The 27,584-nt window shown below is 42.7% G+C and overlaps 1 protein-coding gene across 2 annotated transcripts in view; it reads left to right on the forward strand.

The window, feature by feature from the left end:
• Window positions 1-27,584, forward strand: part of LOC126253567 (zinc finger protein 672-like) — a 167,523-nt gene that overhangs the window by 73,352 nt on the left and 66,587 nt on the right. For both annotated transcript variants that reach the window (XM_049954987.1, XM_049954988.1), the window contains exon 2: window positions 21,666-21,785. In XM_049954987.1, coding sequence (XP_049810944.1) covers window positions 21,743-21,785 — 43 coding nt within the window. In that variant the 5' untranslated portion in view covers window positions 21,666-21,742. The remainder of the gene's footprint in view (window positions 1-21,665; window positions 21,786-27,584) is intronic.

Raw genomic sequence — 27,584 nt, forward strand, 5'->3', positions numbered from 1 at the left:
AAATCCATTCTTTATCATTCCACTTTATTGGATACTTGCATAATAGTCTCTTGAGCTGTTCTTCCACCCTAGTTAATGACAATCTTGAGACTTTCTTGTATCTGATGTGGTTTCTTGTATTATTCAGTACTCAACCAAAATATGTAACAGTTATGTTTGTCTATCATCTGCCACAAAATGTCTTTAAAATCATCTGCTGCAGTAGAGGGTTATGTGTATCAGCACGTGGGCAGGACCAGATGAGCAACTGCTTGCAGTCCCCATTTTATGTCATGACAGAGAGAGGATGAAAATTATTCTATGGCACCCAATCTTTCAGTATTGATAAGCTTTGACATTCGAGTACCTGTGCCTCGAGATCTGGAGCGATAAGACCATTGAAGACCATTGAAGATCAGAACAACATAATACATCACATATCCAGGAGTGGGCAGGTTGGAAAAGTCTTACACAAAGTTAGGGCGTATTTCCATCAAGGAGGTGAATCACAGGTTCCTTGTAAAACTACTGGAGTGTGACAGAATGTAAACACCTAACTACACACTCCAGAATGAATTTTATAGTGTTTTACATATGCTTCGTGTATATCGTGTTTAGTGACAGATGAAACGAAGAGGGGGGTGGTGTGGTTAATAACTACTCGGCCCTACATGTCCACAATGAATTCATGTTAATTTTTCAAAACTTAGGCATCATGCTGTGTGTATATCGTGTTTAGTGACAGATGAAACCAAGAGGGGGGTGGTGTGGTTAATAACTACTCGGCCCTACATGTCCACAATGAATTCATGTTAATTTTTCAAAACTTAGGCATCATGGTGTTGCACTGGCAACTCATTTTTCATTTCCAGCCATATTAAATTTAATTTAGAAGGCGAGTACACCATAGAATTGTACTTTCTTTGTTGCACTGTTGGATCTGATGTGGTTGATGGTGCCTGTAGCTCATCCCAATTGTGCAACAAATTCCAAAGCCTTTATTTACTATTTGCAAAGCACTTTATTTTTATCACTTTTTGAGATCATATTTAACACAAAACTTAAACTAAAATTTAAAAAAATGGAATCATATTATTTTCTTGATCACCTGGTTTTTGACTTTGAAGCAGTCCAAACAATGTAATTTATCACAGAATGTGCATTTGAACTCTGACTGTGGAGTTTGCCTCACGAGATATTGCCTTCCCGATTCACTTGTTAATCACAGAATCTCTGTTTCTCTGTCTACCTACATCTTCCAGAGAGAAGAATATTTCCTTCTGTGCTTTTGTAGGAATATCGAGATCACTGATATGGACATTTGTTAGCTGTTCAGCAATGTTGTCTGTGAACTGAGTTATCAATATATTTTTATTTCAGAGTGCATTGTAAAAAGATACTACATTTATTGTGCTCCAGTCAGTCAATATTTCTTGGGCTGCTTTTTGGTACAAACCTCAGGGGCTCAGCATTTATTTGCTGGGTATGGGCTTGGTGATCCCAGGGTTCCTGAGCTGGGGGCTGGTAAGTGCCGCCAGTCCTCTGTCACTGTAAGCTCTGGGCTAGCTTCAGTGACTACTGTGCGATGTGATGGTGGAACGTTGTGTGTCACAGCATATGGGGATCGTGGCTTAACTGCCCAGATCGTGAGGATGGTAGAAATCTCTATTAAAAAAATCCTCAGTTTCAATGTGTGCTGCGTGCTGATGAGATGCTTGGCTTTTGGGGAGGAAAATTCACTAGCAGCAGACCACTGGGGAACCTGACACACCTCGATTATATACAGCTTACCCATGCAAGCGGGGTCTCCCTCAGTGGGCTGCCTTCCCTACTGCTTGTGGGAACTCCATGAAGCTTAGATATGGGTTTTCTACTACCAGCAATTCAGGTTGTTTGTTGGTCAGTATTAACACCCAAACTCTTAAGAGGCTTCATGTGGCTAATACACCTGGGTCATATCTGAATGTAAGCGAAAGTATTAACAATAATGGACCCCACCCTATGGTAGATCATGATTTGTTGTGATGAAATGTGTAGACAGTTTTTTTGAAAAAAATCTTCTATATCTATAAAGCTCTGGCGGAACTTGGCAGGGCAACTCAAATCTATCAGTAGTCTGCACAGAAGTACTATATTGTTTGAGACTATAAGAGCTCCCCAGGTAAACAAACTGTTGACTGCCAAGCTACTTGGAGACTATCCCATCAACAGTGAGCTGCATACCAGGTTAAATAGTGTTAAAATTGTAACGTGCTGGGACGTTATGGCTATGGATACAAATGAACTGAAATAGGGATGGAAAAGTGACTTGAGTGACTAGAGACAATTGAGCTGAAGCACTGTAAGTGTTCATTGAAGTGATCAGCAAATTCACTCTTTCTTTTCTTTTTTCTCTCTATCTCTCTCTCAGGTAAAAAATAAATTTGACCAAGTGACACTCTATTTTAAGTTCATTTTAGAAGCACTGTATTTGGAAGAGTTTAGAGTTTACGATCTTACATAATAAATAGAAAAGATCAAAACATCTTTAGTACTTTCCACCAGTCTCGCACAACTGTTAAAAGTGGAACCCTACTTTTTTTCCCCCACCAGAACAGTGCATTTTCCTAGAGTACAATTATAATCAGCGCAAAAGATGTTTGCCTCAGAAGATACCTGCTTTAGCTTGTGGTTGTTCCACAGGAATTAAGGCTGATGGCAGGAGCTCGATGCAGTAACAGCATTGGCCCCAAAATCATTTTCCTGACCAGATCTCCCATTGCCTGTAAACCTCTGAAATACTCCTTGGCCTCAATCTGATCTCCCCTGTGATCAGCAGCAATCAGTATTTAACCAATTTATCTTTTGACACTAGGTGCAACAAGGAGCAGGACACGCAATTGGCAGTATGATCTGACTGCTTTTTATGTCTGAAAATCATCTCAGTTGCCAACATGTGGAGAATCACTGCCTTGAGAAAAAGAAAGTGAAACAAAATGATTCACTTCTTCTTGCAGTAGTGCTAAACACACCACCTGATGTACAGGAGAGGGTCACACCACATTTACATTGCCCCCAGTCTCCGGACTTATGCTCCTAGTAAAACATTGCCTCTGCCGCTTTGAGCGGGACATCGTTCCTGAATTGGTTTGCTCTTAGGGTTTACAAGCGATAGGAAATTGTGTGGATACAGTCAGCAACAGCTTCAAAATATTAGCAGGCCTGCTATCAAAAGTTTTACAGCTTGTGCCTAAACAAAACTCATGCTCTTCGTGTCTCAGTTCTGCTCTGCTAACCTCATAGCCAGCATCTCAAACCTGTCAGCATTTCTCAGTGTGTCCACTAATTCTACATATGTTCAAGTGCCTCTTTTGCAACTTCAGATGTGTAGTGTTTAAGTGAAAACTCATTGGGACATGAACCTATACAATTGACATCACACCTGTTCTGCAGAAATGTAGATTGTTTTCTGAAGCTTTTCCTGAAAAAGAGAAAATAACAGTGACCACATGAAAACTTCTTACTACACTAGGTGGTGGTGCACAAGGAGTACTGTCAACAAGCCCGACATAATCGTCTAGCGTTGCCTGAAAATTTGAGTCCACTGTTTGAGCTGATAATCTTTTGGTTTCAGTGTATCATTTGAATCTGCTGTGGGAGTTTGACATTTTTAAAGTAAGGACTTCTATCTGGTTCCTCAAAGGTGCGAGTGGATCACTACCACTCGCTTTGCCTCCACCCTCCATCTGCAAGCACGTGGTACATATTTTTCCACCAAGGATGGAGACCAGAGTTTCACTTATGACGAAATAAGAAGGCACCTCAGTGGTGAACCCAGGATTCTTGGACACCACAGCAGATTTGTGACTGCAGGTTATGATGAACCCACAAAATACAGTGGCAGTGCGAAACTCGAGGCTCAGAGCTGTGGGGAGAGGTCACAGGTTGCAACAGTGCAGCCAAACTTTGCTTATCATGGGTGGCAAAATATGTGGCCTCAGCAGAGCACCAAGTGAGGTGGCACAGTGGTTAGCACGCTGGACCCACATTCAGCCATCCAGATTTAGGTTTTATATTATTTCTGTAAATCTCTCCAGGCAGGTACCAAATTTTAGGCAGAGGTTGCAAAACAACACTTTAAAACTTTATCTCTATCATTCCATTATCTAGTAATGTGTTGGAGAAATGTACACCTAAATCGTTCTGTGCAAACTTTTGTTTTGTTTATATTATCATGATGGTTGGTCTTCCATGTGTAAGTGGAAGACAAAATATTTCAGCATTTACAGGAGAAAGTAGTTATTTGAAATTTTGTAAAATTGTTGTGCCAGAAAACACACAGAAAAAGACAAACATTTTGGTTTATGTATGCCTGATATCAGGAATTACATTTAAGTTATGAAGTACTACTAATTGCACGACATAGAACTATATCGTCCATTTATGATATACAATAAGTTATTGGAAATTGAAGAAAAGCATTGCTGAATCTCCTAACAGGACAAGAGCTTTTCCATAGATGTACTGTTTGCATAGTGTATTTATTACAGACAGGCAATCTGTCATCCTCCTGTATTCAAGCACTCAGTATTGCAAAAAAATCATTCATGAAGCTACCAAATAAGTTGCACCACAAAATAACAGTGCAGTTAAAGTGTTTTTAATGTGATTCGAAATGAAGAGTGTCACGGACAATCAGTACATTTTGTTCACCATAGTAAGTAATAGAATTCTTTTGTCTCCAATAATACCATAAAGGAAAACTACCAATGATGGAGTTCATCCCTCATGCAAAACAAAATGACATAATCTGCACACAAACAGAAAATAACCAACAATGTGTGATCTAAAAGTATCCACTTAATTAAGATTATTTCTTTATTTTGTAGAGTGAGGAATACATGAAGTTCAGTAGCTGTCATTGACTTGTAGCTGAGAAGGAACACGAGCTACTGGTGTAACACAAGCCTATAGGAATGCATTGCCAAAATGGCATCAGAAACTGTTGAAAGGAAAAGCAATCTTTGAATCCCTGGCAGAATTCTAACAGCTGTTATTTTGTGGACAACCCCAAAGTCAGAAACTAATTCTTACACCTACAATAATATTCTTCTAAGTGCTGACAAATCTTTGAGCGACAGAAGGAAGCAGTGCTGAAAGACTTCAAAAATGTTCAGCACAGGATGAGGTTGTCCACTCAGGCAGCCACAGAAGTTTTTATAAACTGCAATTCTGTGGTGTATGGAAGCATGTAGTTGACTTGAGTGCCATCTGAAACTAATTGGGTGCAGGGGGCTTAATGCCATCCAGGCCTTGTGAGTCTGCAGTGAAGCACCAACACTTTCCACATATTAGGCTATATGGTGTCAGTGTGCCAAAAATTATGCTTGGCCAGTTGGACTGAGAGTCCAATGTGACACCAAATGGTCTGTGGCTCATTGCAGTTTATCATCAAATTTCAGGAATGTTATTTACTGTTGATAAATAATTTTATTTTTGACAGTGGTTTCAAATGAGATTATACACAAGTTTTAGAAACAAAAACTAAACAAAACAGTGGAAAATCCTGGATGGAACCCTTTCAGCCTATTACCTGCAGCCTACCTTCCTATATAAAAGCTGCTAACTATTTCGTGCACCGACTCACCACAGTTACTGTTCCTTTACCACATGGTGCCATACTCATCACTGTTGTTGACACCTCCCTTTATGCTAACCATCACTAATGCCCATGGCCTTTTCGCTATTGAACACGACCTTTCCCAATACGTGACGGATTCCAAACTTACTCCATGTGCTCACCCATAATTACTTCTCCTTTGAAGGAATCACCTGCAAACAAATACGGGGTACGACAGTGTGCCCTGCGTGGCACCATCCTATGCTCACTGATTCGTGAGCCATCTTGAGCAATCCGTCCTAACCACCCAGAATCCCAAACCCCTCACCTTGTTGAGATTCACTGATGACATCCTCGTGATCTGGACTGAGGGTGAGGACACCCTATTCACATTCCTCAAGAGCCTCAACAATTTCTCCCTCATTTGCTTCACCTGGTTCTCTTCAATTCAACAAGCCACTTTCCTCAACCTCAAAGATGGCCGCATCAGTACCTCCGTCCATATCAGACCTACCACCCACCAGCAATACCTCCACTTCGACAGCTGCCACACGTTCCGTACCGAGAAGTCCCTTCCGTACAGCCTAGCCACTCTTGGCTGACACATCTGTAATAACAAGCTGTCCTTTTTTAAATATACCGAGGGTTTAACTCGGGCCTCCGCAGACTGTAATTATCCTCCCAACTTTGTACAGAAACAGACCTCCAGTGCCTTATCTCTCCAGTCCTCACAATCTCCTTTCCGACCATGGCAAGCATTCCCCACATGACTCAGTACCATCCAGGACTAGAGCAACTGAATCACATTCTCCTCCCGTGTTTTGACTATCTCTCTCCCTGACTTGAAATTAGGAATGTCCTACCTACTAGTAGTCCCTCTCCCCCCTTTCACCACAGTATTCTGCTGCCCACTGAACTTATACAATATCCTTGTTTATCCCTACACAACCTCTGCTTCCAACACCCTTGCCTCATGGCTCATATCCTGTAGTAGACCTAAAAGCAAGACCTGTGCTACGTATCCTCCAATCGTCACCTACTCCAGTCCAGTCACAGGCATCACCTACCCATCAAAAGAGGGTTATCTGGGAAACTATTTGTGAAATCTACAAACTAAGCTGTAACCACTGAGCTTTGTTCTACATGGGCGTGACAACCAACAAGCTGAACAAGCTGTCCAGTCACCGACAAACTGTGGCCAAGAAACAGGTGGGCTACTCAGTTGCTGAGCATGTTACCCAACACAGAATTCTTCATTTCAATGACCGTTTCACAGCCTGTGCTGTCTGAATCTTTCCTACCAACATCAGCTGTTCTGAGTTGCACAGATGTGAAATCCCTGTGGTATCCTACGTTCCCGTGATCCCCCCGGCCTCAACCTTCATTAGTCCCTATCCCTCACCCACCTATCCTCTTCCCTGCTCCTACTCCAATACTATACAACCTTGTATTCCACCATTGCACCCACTAGTCTCTCTCTCTCTCTCTCTCTCTCTCTCTCTCTCTCTCTCTCTCTCCCTCCCCCCCCTCTCCCCCCCTCTCCTCTGCTTCTCTCTTTTCTTCCCCCCTCTACTTCTCTTATTTTCAACTCTCTCCGTCCTGTTTAACCTTCTGACTGCACCTAGCTGCCCTATCCATGTCCCTGCATGCTCCTGCAAGTAGCATTTTACAATCTTGCAACCCTGGTATCCTTCCGCCTCACCTACCAGACACTTCTCCCGCCATGTACTGTTGCTCACAGTCTGGCTCCGGCAGCCATAGACATTGGTCATGCTTTTGTGTGTGTGTGTGTGTGTGTGTGTGTGTGTGTGTGTGTGTGTGTGTGTGTGTGTGTACATTTTCTTATTCAGAAGAAGACATTTTGGCCAAAAGCTTTCTTATTTGGCAGTCTTTTTGTTGTTTCTGTCTGTGACTCAACATCTCCTCTGTACAGTGAGTATCAATCTGTCATTTTCATAATGTTGTCAAAAAGAAAATAAAGTTTCAGGTAAAATTTTTTTGGAAATATTATCGCATCTTCTTAATCATACCACAAATCTGTGCACCTCGAAGATGCAATCCGAACTGTGTAATTTATCAGAGGTCGGATACTTGATTGGTTTTTCATGTTTCATTTATGGTGAGAATATTAGAGCTGAACTTAGAAAATGGAGTTTTGCTCATGGCATATTACCTGCCTGGTTCAGGGCTAATCACTTCATAACACTTAAAACATCTCCATCTTCCTTGCTTACGTAGATCTTTCAGGTGGTGGGATATTTCCTGCTGTACTTGTGTAGGAATTACAATATTATTGATACCAATCCCTGTTAGACATTTAACAAGTTTATTTGGGCTAGCTGATGGATACTTTCTTGTTCGCAAATTCATAGTAAATATGTACGGCAATTACTTTGCTCAAGCCAATCAATATTTCTGTGTATTACTTTTTGATACAATTTTACTCCCCATCTCAGAAAAGTAGGCCAGCTCTTCTTTGGATATACAAAATTAGTTAACAGTTTGCGTTTTTTAATACTCTGCTCCACACAGAGGTGATGGTAAATATGTCAAGGAGGAGTAAATCATGTGGTGAAATAATGGCCTCGTGTGGCCTAAATGGCTGGAAGCTAATGTCAGTGGCCCTGTGAGACTGTGTTGCCTCAATTTCTGCCAAAAAACTTGACCAACAAACTGCAAAGAGAGATTCCTGACTGAAAGTGAAGTAAAAAAGGTCGTATGGACATGTGTCCAGAAATGCATTGTTGCCATGGTAGATGGTGCTGACGAGTGAAATTTCCTCTGACCACATGCCATGGCTTAGCCCACAGATGATGATTTTGCAGATTGATGATGCCAGTTTTGGTAAAGATTTCTTTGTTGGTAAGGAGGACTGATGACAGAAATCCCATAATTGTGATGGTCTGGTGCAAACACCATTGACAAAATCTTTCTCATAGACGGAAATCCGCTGCTGATAGTCCTTGCACTCACTGCAGACGTTAGACATGGTAGTGGTTCTAATGTGGGATACAGGTAATTGTACTTTGGCTTACACAATGCTGGCAGGCCACTTGGCTGGGGCTTGTACTGAGGTTTGCCTCAGTATCCTGTAGAACCCAGTTGTCCAAATCTGGTGTATGCACAGTCCGCCACAGCCCTGCACGTTCGTCCGCACCCACACAGGTTCCAAGAAAGGGCTTGAAATGTGTGATGTGATTGGTGTCTGTGATGATACCTGTTTTAGTACAGCCGTGCTGCCTCTCAACTGTTTCCATCTGCTTGGCTGTCCACAGACACCATCTTGGCTTGTTCCTGACATGAATACTGGATAGTTCTGCTGCTAACAGTATGCTGAGTCAATCACGCAGCCTGCAGCACAGGAGGACAATGTGCATGTGGTCAGAGGAACTTTCATGTGTCAGTGCCACCTACCGTGGCACTATGTGTTTCCAGACACACAGCATGAATGGAAATTTCTTTTCAGTCCGTTTGTGGTGTTTAAGTTGTTAAAGTAACTGATGCCCAGACTTTCCTTCAATGGACATTTGTCTGTGATGTACACTGTTGGCCATTAAAATTACAATACCATGAAAGGGACCTGCAGCAAACATCTAATTGGCATGGAGTTTACTATCTGCTCATATATGCAAGTCAGTACCATTTCAGCACAACCTCAGAAAGTAGTCAGGAGTAATGCTGTCTTCATTCTGCATATAAGTAAAGAAAACGCAGTGAGTTTATCATTCAGAAATCCCATTTGAATATCGGTTGTTTGTTAGATGGTTGTGTTATCCTTCATGTCATGTCGAGAAAAGCCCACCAGTACTAATTGGAATTTGACAGCTGCCTAGTCAGACTGGTTTATGTTTCCATAGTATTGCTGCTGCCATTGGTCTGGATTTCACAACTATGCCATTCACGAGTTGAGCAGAGTCATACTCAATACCGAGCAGGACCTCAACAACCGGAAGTGACTCGAGTCCGAAAGGACAACATATTGTTCACTCTGCTGTGTGGTGTTGTACAACTCTGTCCTTTACCTTGTGTCAGGAAATGGGCTCGTTTATAGCAAGTCGCATATCCACAGGGACCGTACGATGACGTCTGGAACATCACAGACTGTCAGCACAATGACTGTTGTGGCTTCCCTTAAAGTGGTAAGAGAAAGATGCATGCAGGTAGTGGGACATCCAGTGACAATAGTGATCACAAGGGTGGCACCACGTCATCTTTTCAGACTACTCCCAGTTCTGTGTACAGCGTCATGATGAAAATATCCAAATATGGAGGCTCCAAGGAGTATGAATGTTAGCAGATTGTGTTAGTCATCACCATACAGGCCCAGCACCTGATATGATGGTAAAGAGTGTGGCTGGTCCACAACATGATCACCTTGCTAAATGTGAGTGAGCAAAGAAAAATTTTAGTCCGCATGCTAACTCGCAACATTGTCCGAAGCAGTTATATGCCTGCAGATGCACACTGAGAATGCTGGTTAGCCTGCCGGTCAGTTCAGTGCAGCAGGACTATTGCCAGCAGTGTGTTGTGTGCATGCCAACTACTGTGTAGTCTTTCTCAAACAATTTTACAGTAACTGCTGTAACATTTACATGACTACCCTGCAGTTCACTCTTGAGTTACTGATAGAGGGTTCATTGAACCACCTTCAGACTATTTCTCTACCATTCCAAACTCGAAACAGTGTGCAGGAAAAATGAAAATTTAAATGTGATCTTCGATTTCTCTTATTTATTACAATGATCACTTCTCCCTATGTAGATTAGCATCCACAAAATATATTCTCATTTGGAGGAAATAGTTTACTATTAAAATTTCATAACAAGATCTTTCCACAATGAAAAATGCCTTTGTTCTAGTGATTGCCATCCCAACACGTGCACCACATCCAAGACACCGTCTCGCCTATTTCGAGGTAATACAAAACGAACTACCCTTCTTTGAACTTTGTCAGTGCCCTCTGTCAATACTATCTGGTACATATGCCATACCCTGCAGCAACAATTCAGAAGAGGGCGGACAAGTGTAGTGTAGACAGTCTCTTCAGTAAACCTGTTACTTCTTTTAAATGTTGTGCCAATTAACAGTCTTTGGCTTGCCATCCCTTCAATGTTACTGAGTGGGATAGTACACTGGATTCGCATTCAGGAGGACAATGGCTCAAATCCACATCCAGCCATCCAGATTTAGGTTTATCATAATTTTCCTAAATCGCTTCAGATAAATGCTGGGATGGTTCCTTTTCTTTCTAAACTTGTGCTATGTGTCAGTAGATCATTTTCTTTGAATGTAATATATATTCCAAAAAGCCTACTACAAGTCGACACCAGTGATATGGGTCTGCAATTCAGTGGATTGCTCATACTTCCATTCTTGTGTATTAGTATGACCTGTGTAACTTTTCAGTCTTTAGGCATGGATCTTTCGTCAAGTGAGCTGTTGTATAAGACTGCTATGTATGGAGTTGTACACTTGCCGGAACCTAACTGGTTTACAGTCTAGACTAGGCGGCTTGCCTTTATTAAGTGATTTAAGCTGCTTCACTGCACCAAGGTTATCCACTTCTCAGTTACTCATTTTGGCAGCTGCTATTGATTCAAATTCTGGAATATTTTCTTTGTCTTCTTTGCTGAAGGAATTTCAGAAAACCATATTTAGTAACTCCACTTAAGTGCTCCTGTCATCAGTAATATTACCATTGGTTTCGCATGTTCAGGGTATTGGTTGTGTCTTGCCACTGGTGTATTTTATGTCTGACCACAATCTGTTTGGATTTTCTGACAGATATCAAGACAGAGCTTTGTTGTGGAAACTGTTAAAAGTATCTCACATTGAAGTAAGCACTAAGTTTCGAGTTTCAGTAAAACATCACCAGTCTTGGAGATTGGTAAAGAAATTGATTCTTTTGTTACTTGCAGCCTTGTATGTCAGCTTTATATCCCTTTTTAACAATAAGAAATCCCCCCTGCAGGTTCGGGGGTTAGAATAGGCCCGCGGTATTCCTGCCTGTCGTAAGAGGCGACTAAAAGGAGTCTCAACTGTTTCGGCCTTATGTGCAGGTCCCCTCTTGGGTTTGACCTCCATCTTTCTAAATTATTCCGAAGAGCGAGCCAATTGGGGAAGGGCGCCTTACATGGTGCACTGTATCCGTCGTGCAACTAGACCTTTAGCCGGCTTTCTCGTCGTTGCAATGGTGTCCCGCTCGTTTTCGATCTCTTGGGCGATTACCACGCTGCCCTCTGCAGTGTTTCTTTTATCTGCGACGACGACCGTGGACAGTTTTGCACCTAAGATCCAGCACGGTAGCCAGCCCGTTGTGGTGGGGCCGCCATGTACCCTCTTGGTTGTAGCCCCCTGACAACACAGGGATCGCTCTACTGATGCCTGCGCCGTTAACTCCCCACGTATGCCAAGGAGTAGATGCCCATCTCCTTGGGGCATCAGGACTCCCGGCAATGGCCGTCCTGCCAGGTGGCTATTGCTGCGGCTGGGTGGCGCCCGTGGGGAGGGCCCTTGGTCGGAGTAGGTGGCATCAGGGCGGATGACCCGCAATGAAGCGTGGTACATCACCTCTCGCTGGCGGCCAGCCGCCAGCAGTCTCTAAGCGTTCTCGGGCTCAATTTAATGCTCAGAAGTACGACCCAAAAACGTTCCCCTCCCTGGCCAGGCCGTGGGAAGAGCGTTTAGAGGACAAGTTTGGGGAGGTGGAGGGTTTGTCTAAAATGCGCTCTGGGTCAGTACTGATACAAACGGCATCCTCCGCCCAGTCACGCAGGTTACTCGCTTGTGAAAAGTTGGGGGATGTTAACGTTACTATTACACCACATAAGAGTTTGAATATGGTCCAGGGTGTTATTTTCCATAGGGACCTCCTTTTGCAGTCTGATGACGAGCTGCGCGCCAGCTTAGAACGTAGAGGTGTTCATTTCGTCCGGCGCGTTCATCGGGGTCCGAGGGACAGTCAGGTTGCTACCGGTGCCTTCATCTTGGCCTTCGAGGGTGATACGTTACCGGAAAAGGTCAAGGTGATGGTCTACCGATGTGACGTCAAGCCCTATATCCCTCCCCCGATGCGGTGCTTCAAGTGCTGGAAGTTCGGCCATATGTCTTCCCGCTGCACTTCCAGCCTCACATGTCGAGATTGCGGACGCCCATCTCATCCCGATACTCCATGTGCCCCGCCTCCCATCTGCGTCAACTGTGGGGAGCACCATTCACTTTGCTCGCCAGACTGCAGAATATACCAGAAAGAGCGCAAAATCATGGAATATAAGACCCTGGACAGACTGACTTATACTGAGGCCAAAAGGAAATATGACCGATTACATCCAGTGAGACTGACATCTTCCTATGCCGCTGCTACAACACCTGTGGTCGCCCCATCAGTTTCGCGATTTCCGGCCGGATCGCTGAGTGGTACAACTCCTCCTGCCCCCTTGCCAGTGGGGGGCTCTACCCACCCGGTTGCTCCTGCGCCACCTACCTCAGGGGCAACACCATCCCCCCCTTCAGGGACGTCCGTCCCTGCTTCTAAGCCGGAGAAGTGTCCACCTTCTTCGGCTTCTCACGCTCGCAAGGGGTCCCTTGGGTCCCTCCCTTCCCAGGTTTCCACCAGCGGGAAGGCTGACGACAGACAGTGGCGTAAGTGCCCACAACCAGCTGGTCGAAGGGCTTCACGATCCTCCTCAGTCCCAGAGACTGAATCGGTGAAGCCCTCCCAGCCAGTTAAACCCAAGGAGCAGCGTGAGAAACCAAAGAAGAAGAGCTCTAAGCCCAAGGCACTCGCGGTGGCAGCCACCACACCGCCACCTTCCAGCTCTGCGTCTGAAGACGAGGTGGAGATTCTGGCGTCCGCTGAGGACCTCGATCTCGGCGGTCCCTCAGGCGCCATGAATAGCACTAGTGCGGGTGCTCAATCGGAGGCAGCAGGTGACCCGGCGGCGTAATCTGCCTTCCCAGTCCTCACGCCTTTCCCAGCCATGGCCAATACCATCCTCCAGTGGAACTGCAGCGGTTTCTTCCACCATCTAGCTGAGCTCCGCCAACTTATCAGCCTTCACCCTTTCTTCTGCATTGCTCTCCAGGAAACTTGGTTTCCAGCAATGCGAACCCCCGCCCTCCGTGGCTATCGGGGTTATTATAAGAACCGAGCAGCTTATGAAAGGGTGTCTGGTGGCGTCTGCATATATGTCCTTCACACTCTGCACAGGGAGTCTGTCCCTCTCCAGACGCCTTTAGAGGCTGTTGCTGTACGCGTGTGGACGCCACAGGCTGTTACCGTCTGCAGTCTTTACATTCCACCGGATGGTGATGTCTCGCAGCATGTCCTGGCTACACTGGTCGCCCAATTGCCGCCACCTTTCTTGCTATTGGGCGACTTCAACGCCCATAACCCTCTGTGGGGTGGGTCAGTGGCAACAGGTCGAGGCGCCATCATTGAGAATTTATTGTCGCAGCTCGATCTCTCGCTGTTAAATGATGGTGCCTTCACACACTTCAGTGTAGCGCATGGCACCTACTCCGCCATTGACCTTTCAATCTGTAGCCATAGCCTCTTACCGTCTGTCCAATGGAGTGTGCATGACGACCTGTGTGGTAGTGACCACTTTCCGATCTTTTTGTCACTACCACAGCGCCACTCTTCTGGGCGCCCTAGCAGATGGGCTATGAATAAGGCTGACTGGGACTTGTTCTCCTCCACTGCCGCTTTTGAGCCTCTCTCTACTGATGACATTGATGCGGTGGTTCAATCGGTCACCACCGGCATCGTTACTGCCGCCGAATCTGCCATTCCCCGTTCTTCTGGGTCCCCTCGGCGGAAGGCTGTGCCTTGGTGGTCGCCTGCGATCGCTGAAGCGATTAAAGATCGCCGGCGGGCGCTCCAGCGTCACAAGCGACATCCCTCCATAGACCACCTTATCGCCTTCAAACGGCTGCGTGCGCGGGCCCGCCTCCTTATCCGCCAAGGCAAGAAGGAGTGCTGGGAGCGGTATGTGTCCTCCATTGGCCTCCATGTCACTCCATCGCAGGTCTGGGCCAAGATTCGACGCGTCTACGGCTATCGGCCACCTGTCAGCGTCCCTGCGCTCTCACTGAATGGAGCAGTTTGTACTGACTCCGACGTCATTGCAAATCGCCTAGCAGAGCATTTTGCTATGAGTTCCGCTTCTGCGAATTACCCCCAGGCCTTCCGCTCCATTAAAGAGCGGATGGAACGTCGGAGCCTTTCGTTTCGCACCAACCACCTAGAATCTTACAATGCTCCATTTAGTGAGTGGGAATTTCGCAGTGCCCTAGCTGCTTGCCCTGATACCACTCCTGGGCCAGATGGCATCCACTGTCAGATGCTGAAACACCTTTCAGTGGACTGCCAGCGGCGCCTTCTCGATCTTTACAACCGTCTTTGGGTCGAGGGGGAGTTTCTGTCGCAATGGCGGGAAGGCATTGTCATCCCCGTTTTGAAACCTGGAAAGAACCCTCTGGAGGTGGACAGCTACCGTCCCATTAGCCTCACCAACGTTCTTTGCAAGTTGCTTGAACGGATGGTGAGCCGGCGCTTGAATTGGGTACTGGAGTCTCGGGGCCTTCTGGCTCCGTCTCAGGGTGGGTTCCGTCAAGGCCGCTCCGCCACCGACAATCTGGTGAGCCTGGAGTCGGCCATCCGTACTGCCTTTGCCCGCCGTCAGCACCTGGTCGCTGTCTTTTTCGACATGCGGAAGGCGTAAGATACGACATGGCATCATCACATCCTTTCTACGCTTCATGGATGGGGTCTTCGGGGTCCTCTGCCGATTTTTATCCCCAATTTTCTGTCGTGTCGTACCTTCCGCGTGCAAGTCGCGGCCTCGTATAGTTCCTCCCACGTCCAGGAGAACGGTGTGCCACAGGGTTCTGTTTTAAGTGTCTGTCTGTTTTTAATAGCCATTAACGGGCTTGCTGCGGCCTTGGGAAATTCTGTCTCTGCTTCCCTGTATGCTGACGACTTTTGCCTTTACTACAGCTCTACAGGCATTGCAGCTGTTGAACGTCAGCTACAGGACGCTATCCGTAAGGCGCAGTCTTGGGCTGTAGCGCATGGGTTTCAGTTTTCGGCAGCCAAGACCTGCGTTATGCATTTCTGCCGGCGCCGGACAGTCCATCCTGAGCCGCAGCTTTATCTTGCCGACAAACTCCTTGCAGTGGTTGAGACCCACAGGTTTTTGGGGGTCGTTTTTGATGCTCGGTTGACTTGGCTGCCTCATATTCGGCAGCTCAAACAGGCGTGTTGGCGGCATCTCAATGCACTGCGATGTTTGAGCCACACCCGCTGGGGCGCCGACCGCTCTACCCTGTTACGGCTCTACCAGGCGTTAATCCAGTCCCGCCTGGATTATGGGTGCCTGGCTTATGGCTCAGCATCCCCGTCTGCGTTGCGGGTGCTGGACCCAATTCTCCACAGCGGGATATGCCTTGCCACTGGTGCTTTCCACACCGGCCCTGTGGACAGCTTACTAGTGGAGGCAGGTGTCCCTCCACTGCGGTTCCGACGCCAACGTTTGCTGGCCGCTTATGCTGCCCATGTTCTAAGCTCGCCTGGGCAACCTAACTATCGTCTCCTGTTCCCGCGATCGGTCGTCCGTCTGCCAGAACGTCGGCCCCGCTCTGGTTGTACAATAGCGGTCCGCGTCAAAGAGCTTCTCTGCGGGCTTGGGTTTTTCCCTGTTCCACCTCCTTTCCGGGCGCCTCTGCGTACACCCCCGTGGTGTGTTCCTCGCCCTTGCCTTCGGCTCGACTTGGCACAGGGCTCGAAGGACTCGGTCCCTCCAGAGGCCTTCCGCCGCCGCTTTTCTTCCATCCTGGCCACGTATCAGGGCTCTGGCATTGTTTACACCGACGGTTCGATGGTTGATGGTCGTGTCGGGTATGCGCTAACTCTAGGGGACCATTCCAAACAACGTTCCTTGCCGGATGGCTGCAGCGTTTACACTGCTGAGCTGGTCGCCATCTTTCGTGCCCTAGAGTATATCCGCTCCTGCTCAGGTGAGTCCTTCGTTATCTGTAGCGATTCCCTGAGCAGTTTACGAGCTCTCGACCAGTGTTTTCCTCGTTCCCGTCTGGTGATGGCTATCCATGAGTCCCTGCATACTCGTGCGCGTTGCGGCCGCTCTGCGGTCTTCGTGTGGACCCCAGGCCATGTTGGGATCCCCGGCAACGAAAATGTAGACCGGCTGGCGAAAGAGGCGATTAGTGCACCATCTCTGGACGTTGGCCTCCCGGAGACAGATTTGCGAGCATTCCTACGCCGCAAAATTCTGGACCTTTGGGACACTGAATGGCGCGCCCTGCCTTCACGCAACAAACTTCGGGCCATCAAGGGGGCTACCGGTGTGTGGCGCTCCTCCTTGCGGGTCTCTCGCAAGGAGTCTGTTGTCCTCTGCCGGCTGCGAATTGGGCACACGTGGCTGACGCACGGCCACTTATTGCGCCGTGAGGACGCACCTCTCTGTCGCTGCGGCTCCGTTTTATCTGTGGTCCATATTTTATTGGAGTGGCCGCTTTTAGCTGTGCTCAGGCAGTCGTTCGCACTGCCTGACACGCTCCCTGCCCTTTTATCTGATGACTCTGTTATGGCTGGCTTAGTTTTACGTTTTATTCGGGCAGGGGGTTTTTATCATTTAATCTAAGTGTTTCTGTTTTATCTTGTTGTTTTGTGTTGATTCTGGCATTTGGCCTCCGGTTTTAAACTGATTTTTTTAAATGTGTTTTAAGTGGTTGGCTTTTCCTTTTTTATTTCTATGGTCGGCCAACCACCGTCACACTCTGTGTGATTTTAGTTTGTTTTGTCTGGTCTTTGTCTCAGTTTCTCTTGTTCTGTGTTGTCTTTGCTCTATTCTGTTTCTCATTTTTATTCTCTGTGGGTGTTTTTAGTACTTGGAAAAAGGGACCGATGACCGTAGCAGTCTGGTCCCTTTAATCCCACAAACCAACCAACCAACAATAAGAAATATACAAATTTTAGAAAAAATAATTTTGGTACTACCATTTACAAATACAGGGTGTTACAAAAAGGTATGGCCAAACTTTCAGGAAACATTCCTCACACACAAAGAAAAAAAGATGTCATGTGGACATGTGTCCGGAAACGCTTACTTTCCATGTTAGAGTTCATTTTATTACTTCTCTTCAAATCACATTAATCATGGAATGGAAACACACAGCAACAGAACGTACCAGCGTGACTTTAAACACTTGTTGGATGAACCATTCGCAGAAGTGTACCCGTGGAGGCCAATCAGCTGCTGATAGTGCCTGCACACGCTGTACATGGTACGGAAACAACTGGTTATTTATTTATTTTATTTATTTATTTATATACTTGTTCCATAGATCTGTACATGTGAGCAAGTCACTCAGATGTGGAATGTGTCAATGTACATAATAAAATACATAGAATAAAGACATTGTTATAGTATTAATAACAGTGCACAAAAGTCATACTTATTAGCTTAAAAACTAGTCAACATAAATGTGAAGATAGCAGTTTCATATTTAGGGCATTAGTGCATCTATTTTAACCTTGAACAGTAATCAAAACTTCCCACTTTGGGTTTAAAAGTGACCCAAAAATGGAAATAAGAAAAACAGGAATTTTTACATTACGGCATTATTACATTAGTTTAACAGTAAACAGTGTCAAAAAATTTAAAAACATCTTTCCAATCTGGGTTTTACTTATTTCTCTGAAAGAATTCCTCTAGTGAATAAAGTGAGGTCTCAAGTAAATAATTTTTCAAGCTACGTTTAAATACTGATGTACTACTCCTTATACTTTTGATGCTGTTGGGTAGGGAATTGAAAATTTTCGTTCCAGTGTACTTTACCCCTTTCTGAATAAGTGTCAAGTTCTTTAACTCACAGTGGAAATCCTCTTTTCTTCTGGTGTTATGTTCATGATGTAGGCTATTCGTTTCAGAGTGGGGTTATTTATTATGAAGCACATCAGTGAATATATGTACTGAGATGTTGGTGTCAGTATTTCAAGTCGTTTAAAAAGATTTCGACATGAGGTTCGTGGGGGTACACCACAAATGATTCTTATTGCTCTTTTTTGTGCTGTGAGGATTTTCTTTGCGGCAGGTGTATTGCCCCAGAAGATGATTCCATAACACATGACTGAATGAAAATAGCCAAAGTAAGCTGACTTTGAGATGGTAATGTCATTGAAGCGTGACAAAATTCGTAAAGCAAATGTTGCCGACGTCAGCCGTTTTAGTGTTTGTAGAACGTGATGTTCCCAGTTCAGCCTACTGTCCACGTATACGCCTAGGAATTTTGATAAGTACACTTGCTTTATTATCTGATCATTCTGTGTGATAACTATTTCTTTTGGGTTTTTGTGGGTTGTCTGGAACTGGATAAAATTGTTTTTTTTTTTTCAGGTTTATTGAAAGGGAGTTAGTACTAAACCAACCCAGAACTTCTTTAAGGATATCATTGACCTCGGATTCTAAGTCAGTAGTTGACACATTACTCCCGTAGCACTCTCCATACAGTGACGTGGTCAGTGTTACCTTGTACAGCAGCAACTTCTCTGACGCTGACATTAGAGTTATCGTCAACTGCATGAAGAATTGCCTCGTCCATTGCAGGTGTCCTCGTCATTCTAGGTCTTCCTCAGTTGCAAGTCATAAGCTGGAATATTCCGTGCTCACTAAGACGCCGATCAATTGCTTCGAACGTCTTCCTGTCAGGACACCTGTGTTCTGGAAATCTGTCTCGATACAAACGCACCACACCATGTCTATTGCCCCGTGCTAATCCATACATCAAATGGGCATCTGCCAACTCTGCATTTGTAAACATTGCACTTACTGCAAAACCACGTTCGTGATGAACGCTAACCCGTTGATGCTACATACTGATGTGCTTGATGCTAGTACTGTAGAGCAATGAGTCGCATGTCAACACAGGCACCGAAGTCAACATTACGTTCCTTCAATTGGGCCAACTGGCGGTGAATCTAGGAAGTACAGTACGTACTGACGAAACTAAAATGAGCTCTAACGTGGAAATTAAGCGTTTCCGGACACATGTCCACATAACATCTTTTCTTAATTTGTATGTGAGGAATGTTTCCTGAAAGTTTGGCTGTACCTTTTTGTAACACCCTGTATATCAACACTGAAATTATGTTGGTTTATGTGTTAGTATGTCTTTAAAATGGTGTTGAAGCTTAAAAGTTTTTTAACTCTTTGCATTTTAAACAATTGGCCATTATGTTGGCAGTATTTTCCAGAAATTTCTATTTCAAAATTCTGTGTACTTTTTACATAAATTGTATTACATAAACAAACTTCTGCATTCCTGGATTTTAAGCTGTTGAATTGACTGAACATAAACAAGTTTACATGGGTTTCACTTTGTACAGAATCATAATTTTATATAACAAATGAGATGGTGAACTTAACTTCAAATGATTTAAATAATGATTAAAATATGTGAAAGCAAAAAATATAATCATAAGTATAGAACAACATACTAAAAATTATCATGTACTTCACTAGAAATGTGTTATCATCTACTTTTATATGAATTTTATACAACAAGGGTAAATCAAAAATGAGATTTCTGTTTCTGAGTGCCTACTGTGGGAGGAGTGAGCCTGCACTTCTCATTCTTGGGAGGGGCCATTAGGAATTCCACATTTCCACTCAGTGAAGTTCATGATGTCAGAGCAGCAGATACACCCCTGCACTACACAATGCATGATTATAAAATTTCTTGCTTGTCAAGGAGTTCAAGTGACAGAAATTTTTCAGTGATTGACTGCACAGTTCATGAACCAAACATTGTCAAGGATTCGTATTTGCGTGACATAAAGAATTCAAGAGGGATTAGAATGAGTCGAAGATTAGGGACATGTTTGCTGCCCTCAGACCGACGTTATGGACGAAAACATTCACACAGTACGAGTCATCCTCAAAGAAAATTGACAGTTGAATGTATCTGAAATTGCAGAACAGGTCGGAATACGTTATGGGAACTGTCAAGCAATGATCAGAAACGACCTAAAGTTCCATAAAGTGTATGTCAGATATGTCCCACTCTATTCGACCACAGAACAGAAATTGAGATTTTTGGAGGTCTGACGGAGGCTTTCAGTAGTGATTGTGAAAGAAGGTGATCCATCTTTTAGTTGGTTCATCACCTGTGATGAAATGTGGGTCCACCACTACACTCTTGAGTTATAACAAGCCAGTGTGGTGTGGCAAAGGAAAGGGGAGACAGCCCTAGTGAAAACCAAGACCTGGCTGTCAAATAGCAAGGTTCTTTCAACTATTTTCTTTGACCAGTGAGGCATTTTGATTGTTGTACATGAGCAATGCACTATCAGTGCTGCTTACCACTGTGAGCTATTGAACCAGGTGAGGGCTGCATATCATTGCAAAAGACAAGACCAACTGATTAGAGAGACCGTCCTTCCCCATGACAATGCAAGGCACCATGCTGCAACTCTAATGATCTCAAAACGTGAAGAAATGCTCTCCACTGAAATTGATCATCCTCCCTAAGCCCATGTCTATCGCCCTGCAACTTTCATTTGATTGATTCCCTTAGAGAAACTGTAGGAGGCCAACAATTTGAAGATACGAAGGCGTGGAGCAGTTCATGCACAGTTGGAGCCTGACACAGCCAACTTCAGTCTGCGATGCTGGTATAAAACATCCTACCTTCTCACTGGATAAAATGTATTTCTAATGGAGGAAACTCTGCAGAAAAATAAATTATATTTGCCTTTTATTTTACAGTATATTTTTAAATAAAATCCTATTTATATTTGATTTACCCCCATAATATGCTCAACTATTAGCTAAAATTATTTTTAAATGCTAACCTGTGGGTTATAAGTCTGTTGGTAGAAAAGATATTATAAACAGGTTAGAAAGCAGTATCAATGAATAATCTAGAAATAACATAATGCCTTTGTGTTGCAGTTGGTACATAACTGTTATGGAAGGAAAATGCCAAGTTAGATATGTTTTTGCTGTACTATATCAGCTATTATTTTAGCTGTCCTGTGTTTCAGTACTACATATTCTTGTTTTAGGTGCTGTGGCCGAGTACACCTGCACCTTAACCTAGGAAGTAGATATATAACCTGAAGGCCCTTATGTATTCCACCAAATGAAAGACTGCAATTCCATTTCAGCTCAGTATTCCCATAAAGGTAAGAGCTTAGACTGAAAAAAATTAGTTATTGCATTTATCATTACATATTAAGTATTTGCTTGCACTCAGTGCAAGCTTCTTATAGTAAAAGAATTGTCTGGGAACAAATTCTAAAAAGTTTATGTATATTATTGTGTGTTTGTAAATTGAATATGTTTCAAACCAATATAATATATCTGTCCATAAGATTTATAACAATTGTATTTGTTTTTCATAATTATTGTAAGGTAAGTGGTTTCACCAGTTTCATATCAAAGCTTGACTAGAAAAGTAGAGAAAGAGATAATAGAGGAAGAGGAAGAGGAAGAAGAGGTTGAAAGGTAAAGAAAATATTTCAGTCCTTGGCAGCTACAGTTGGGTATTAAATATACTTAAGAGTGTTAAGAAATTTTGTTTTTGAAGTCCCACACTCAGTATACGAGCATAGGGAGGCAGATGCACCACCACTCATGGCAATGTTCAGGAGAGGTGGTTTGCCATTGCCTTCCACTGATCTCTCATGGGTGAAAGGAAGGGAGAGGGTGAAATTAACATCCCTGTCCAATGGATGGATCATCAACAGCAATGTCATATGCTCGCACTTCATGAGACACTGTGGATAGATCTGGAATTTAATCCAGGACATTGGCACAAACACTGGTGATCAGGAGCTTAACATCACCATCTTCCTTTTCCTTGCTGGCTATCTTCTGGCAGCGAAAATTTTATCCACCACCAAGATTCAAACATACAAACTTCCAAGTCGAGCACCACCACAGAAGAAACCATTGGTACCCTCGGTTACGGAGGCAGGTTTAGAAAATTACATGTGATGCTAATTACATCCGTACATAGCACTCATCAAACTTTAGGTGAACCTAAAATTTAAGGGAAGAATATGATTCTTTTTTAATTCCCTGCAAGTTTCAGAAATATTTCTTCTGACACCTTGTGGCAGTACAACAGGCTGTAAATGAAAAGGGAAGACCTTCTCTCCAATTTGAGTGAAGAACATAGCACTGACATTTGACATGTGTTTATCAGAATGAAGGATAAGGAGGTATCATATATTGTGTTGTTCTATTAATGTAAATCTTCCATTGATTATATAATGTTCTTTTTCATGTAAATAATAATAATAATAATAATAATAATAATCATCCACCAATACATCAATGCAATACAGCTACATCCAAACTTATATATACCACTACAGAAATCTGTAATTATTGACACTTGTTAAATTACCCGAAAGTTCCTAAATGCAATGTAACTTATACTGTACAGTTAAAAGGAAGTCACGCTTGATCAAGGTCCGCGTCACCTTCCATTTTTAACCAGACATAACGTCTGAGACAAGAAAGAAATAATAATCAAAAATAACAGGATACCCCAGTCAGAATTAGAAAACATCAAACAACAAGTACAACAAATACTGGAACAAAATAATGTGCAATCAGAAGAAGAAGAAAATACAGTAATGGACTCAAACATCCCAGAGCAAACAAACAAAGAACAACACGCATCAATTAAACAATCAGAGGAAAACGAAATCTTAAGACAGCCACCAGAATAAGCACAAATAGAACACGAAGTGACACACATGTTAGATATAGAAGAAAAATTTCAGCTGACATATATAGAATACAAAGACACAAATACAGACATTAGACCATTCTTGCATAGACTGCCAAGTAACCCACAAGTCGAAACAACAATAAAAACTATCAACACAATCATACACAACAAAATAAATGAATATACAACTATGGAAGACTTACAACTACTGGTTTATATAGGAGCACTCACTACACTAAATATACACACTAGGCAGAGATCAGAACCAACCAACACACAGAAGAAACCCACAAAACCAGCATGGCAACACAGGCTACAGATCAGAATAGAAAAACTGAGAAAGGACATCGGACAGCTAACACAATTTATAAGAAATGAAATGTCAGAAAAAAAAAAACGAAAAACGTTAGGTAAAATCTCTCAACAAGAAGCGATAGAGCAATTAGATGAGAAGCAGAAATTACAAGCATTGGCCAAGCGACTTAGGAGATACAAAAAAAAGTGAAAATAGAAGGAAACAAAACCAAACATTCAACGCAAACCAAAAGAAAATTTACCAGACAATAGATAACACACACATTAAAATAGACAATCCACCAAACATAACAGACATGGAACACTTCTGGAGCAACATATGGTCAAACCCAGTACAACATAACAGTCATGCACGGTGGATACAAGCAGAAACAGATACGTACAAGATGATACCACAAATGCCTGAAGTGATAATTTTGCAACATGAAGTCACCCAAGCAATTAGTTCTACTCACAATTCGAAAGCCCCTGGAAAAGATAAAATATCAAATTTCTGGCTAAAGAAATTCACCTCAACACATTCACATCTAACTAAATTATTTAACAGTTACATTGCAGACCCATACACATTCCCTGATACACTTACACAAGGAATAACTTATGTGAAACCTAAAGATCAAGCAGACACAGCAAACCCAGCTAAATATCGCCCCATCACATGCCTACCAACAATATACAAAATATTAACTTCAGTCATTACACAGAAATTAATGACACATACAACACAGAACAAAATTATAAATGAAGAACAAAAAGGCTGTTGCGAAGGAGCACGAGGATGTAAAGAGCAACTGATAATAGATGCAGAGGTGACATATCAAGCTAAAACTAAACAAAGGTCGCTACACTACGCATACATTGATTACCAAAAAGCTTTTGATAGTGTACCCCACTCATGGTTACTACAAATATTGGAAATATACAAAGTAGATCCTAAATTGATACAGTTCCTAAACATAGTAATGAAAAATTGGAAAACCACACTTAATATCCAAACAAATTCAAGTAATATCACATCACAGCCAATACAGATAAAGCGTGGAATAAACCAAGGAGATTCATTAAGTCTTTTCTGGTTCTGCCTTGTTCTGAACCCACTATCCAACATGCTAAATAATACAAATTATGGATACAATATCACTGGAACATACCCACACAAAATCACACATTTGCTATATATGGATGATCTAAAACTACTGGCAGCAACAAATCAACAACTCAACCAATTACTAAAGATAACAGAAGTATTCAGCAATGATATAAATATGGCTTTTGGAACAGACAAATGTAAGAAAAATAGCATAGTCATGGGAAAACACACTAAACAAGAAGATTACATATTGGATAACCACAGCGACTGCATAGAAGCAATGGAAAAAACAGATGCCTATAAATATCTAGGATACAGACAAAAAATAGGAATAGATAATACAAATATTAAAGAATAACTAAAAGAAAAATATAGACAAAGACTAACAAAAATACTGAAAACAGAATTGACAGCAAGAAACAAGACAAAAGCTATAAATACTTATGCTATACCAATATTGACCTACTCATTTGGAGTAGTGAAATGGAGTAACACAGATCTAGAAGCACTCAATACACTTACTCGATCACAATGCCACAAATATAGAATACATCACATACATTCAGCAAGTGAAAGATTCACATTAAGCAGAAAGGAAGGAGGAAGGGGATTCATCGACATAAAAAACCTACATTATGGACAGGTAGACAATTTAAGAAAATTCTTTATAGAACGAGCAGAAACTAGCAAAATACACAAAGCAATCACTCATATAAATACATCGGCTACACCACTGCAATTTCATAACCACTTCTACAACCCTTTAGATCACATAACATCAACAGATACGAAGAAAGTAAATTGGAAAAAGAAAACACTACATGGCAAGCACCCGTATCATCTAACACAGCCACACACATCGATCAAGACGCATCCAACACATGGCTAAGAAAAGGCAGTATATACAGTGAGACGGAAGGATTCATGATTGCAATACAGGATCAAACAATAAACACCAGATATTACAGCAAGCATATTATTAAAGATCCCAATACCACAACAGATAAATGCAGACTTTGCAAACAACAAATAGAAACAGTAGATCACATCACAAGTGGATGTACAATACTAGCAAATACAGAATACCCCAGAAGACATGACAATGTAGCAAAAATAATACATGAACAGCTTGCCTTACAACATAAACTTATAAAACAACATGTTCCCACATACAAGTATGCACCACAAAATGTACTGGAGAACGATGAATACAAATTATACTGGAACAGAACCATTATAACAGATAAAACAACACCACATGACAAACCTGACATCATACTCACCAATACAAAGAAGAAATTAACACAACTAATCGAAATATCCATACCCAATACAACAAATATACAAAAGAAAACAGGAGAAGAAATTGAAAAATACATCCAACTGGCTGAGGAAGTCAAGGACATGTGGCATCAGGATAAAGTTGACATTATACCAATTATACTATCAACTACAGGAGTCGTACCACACAATATCCACCAGTACATCAGTGCAATACAGCTACATCCAAACTTATATATACAACTACAGAAATCTGTAATTATTGACACTTGTTAAATTACCCGAAAGTTCCTAAATCCAATGTAACATATACCGTACAGTTAAAAGGAAGTCGCGCTTGATCAAGGTCCGCGTCACCTTCCATTTTTAACCAGACATAACGTCTGAGACAAGAAAGAAATAATAATAATAATAATAATAATAATAATAATAAATCCCGTGGAGGCCCGGGAAAAGAATAGGCCTCCGGTATCTTCTGCCAGTCGTAAAAGGCGACGAAAAGAACAAACCACTAATAGGGCTAACCCCCCTTTTAGTGTGATGAGTTGGTTCAGGACAGAACTAAAAAAGCCTCGGACAAGCGCCGTCATGGTCGGGGACGACGCTTGAACCCTATGCCCGCCCACAATGGTAACAACACTGCTAGCCAACTGGAAACTGATTTAAATCCAAATAGAGGTGTTTTACAGGATATGCTTCCTGCAACCACCCTAGAAGGAAAACAAAGACAGAGGATGAGATGGTCAGATGAAGTTAATCGACACCTCATGTTCTGTTATTACCAAGCAACAAACCTAGGAACCAACACAACTGGATACAGATCACAAGTATACACAACATTTATTACCAGATACCCAGAATTAAAATTTTTAACAGAACAATGACTAGCTGATCAGATACGTGTAATAATAAAAAATAACAGGATACCTCAGTCAGAATCAGAAAACATCAAACGACAAGTACAACAAATACTGGAACAAAATAATGTGCAATCAGAAGAAGAAGAAAATACAGTAATGGACTCAAACATCCCAGAGCAAACAAACAAAGAACAACACGCATCAATTAAACAATCAGAGGAAAACGAAATCTTAAGACAGCCACCAGAACAAGTACAAATAGAACACAAAGTGACACACATGTTAGATATAGAAGAAAAATTTCAGCTGACATATATAGAATACAAAGACACAAATACAGACATTAGACCATTCTTGCATAGACCGCCAAATAACCCACAAGTCGAAACAACAATAAAAACTATCAACACAATCATACACAACAAAATAAATGAAAACACAACTATGGAAGACTTACAACTACTGGTTTATATAGGAGCACTCACTACACTAAATATACACACTAGGCAGAGATCAGAACCAACCAACACACAGAAGAAACCCACAAAACCAGCATGGCAACACAGGCTACAGATCAGAATAGAAAAACTGAGAAAAGACATCGGACAGCCAACACAATTTATAAGAAATGAAATGTCAGAAAAAAAAAAAAAAAACGAAAAAGGTTAGGTAAAATCTCACAACAAGAAGTGAT

Source organism: Schistocerca nitens, chromosome 4, assembly GCF_023898315.1.
Source record: "Schistocerca nitens isolate TAMUIC-IGC-003100 chromosome 4, iqSchNite1.1, whole genome shotgun sequence".
In the NCBI taxonomy this organism is placed as follows: Eukaryota; Metazoa; Arthropoda; class Insecta; order Orthoptera; family Acrididae; genus Schistocerca; species Schistocerca nitens.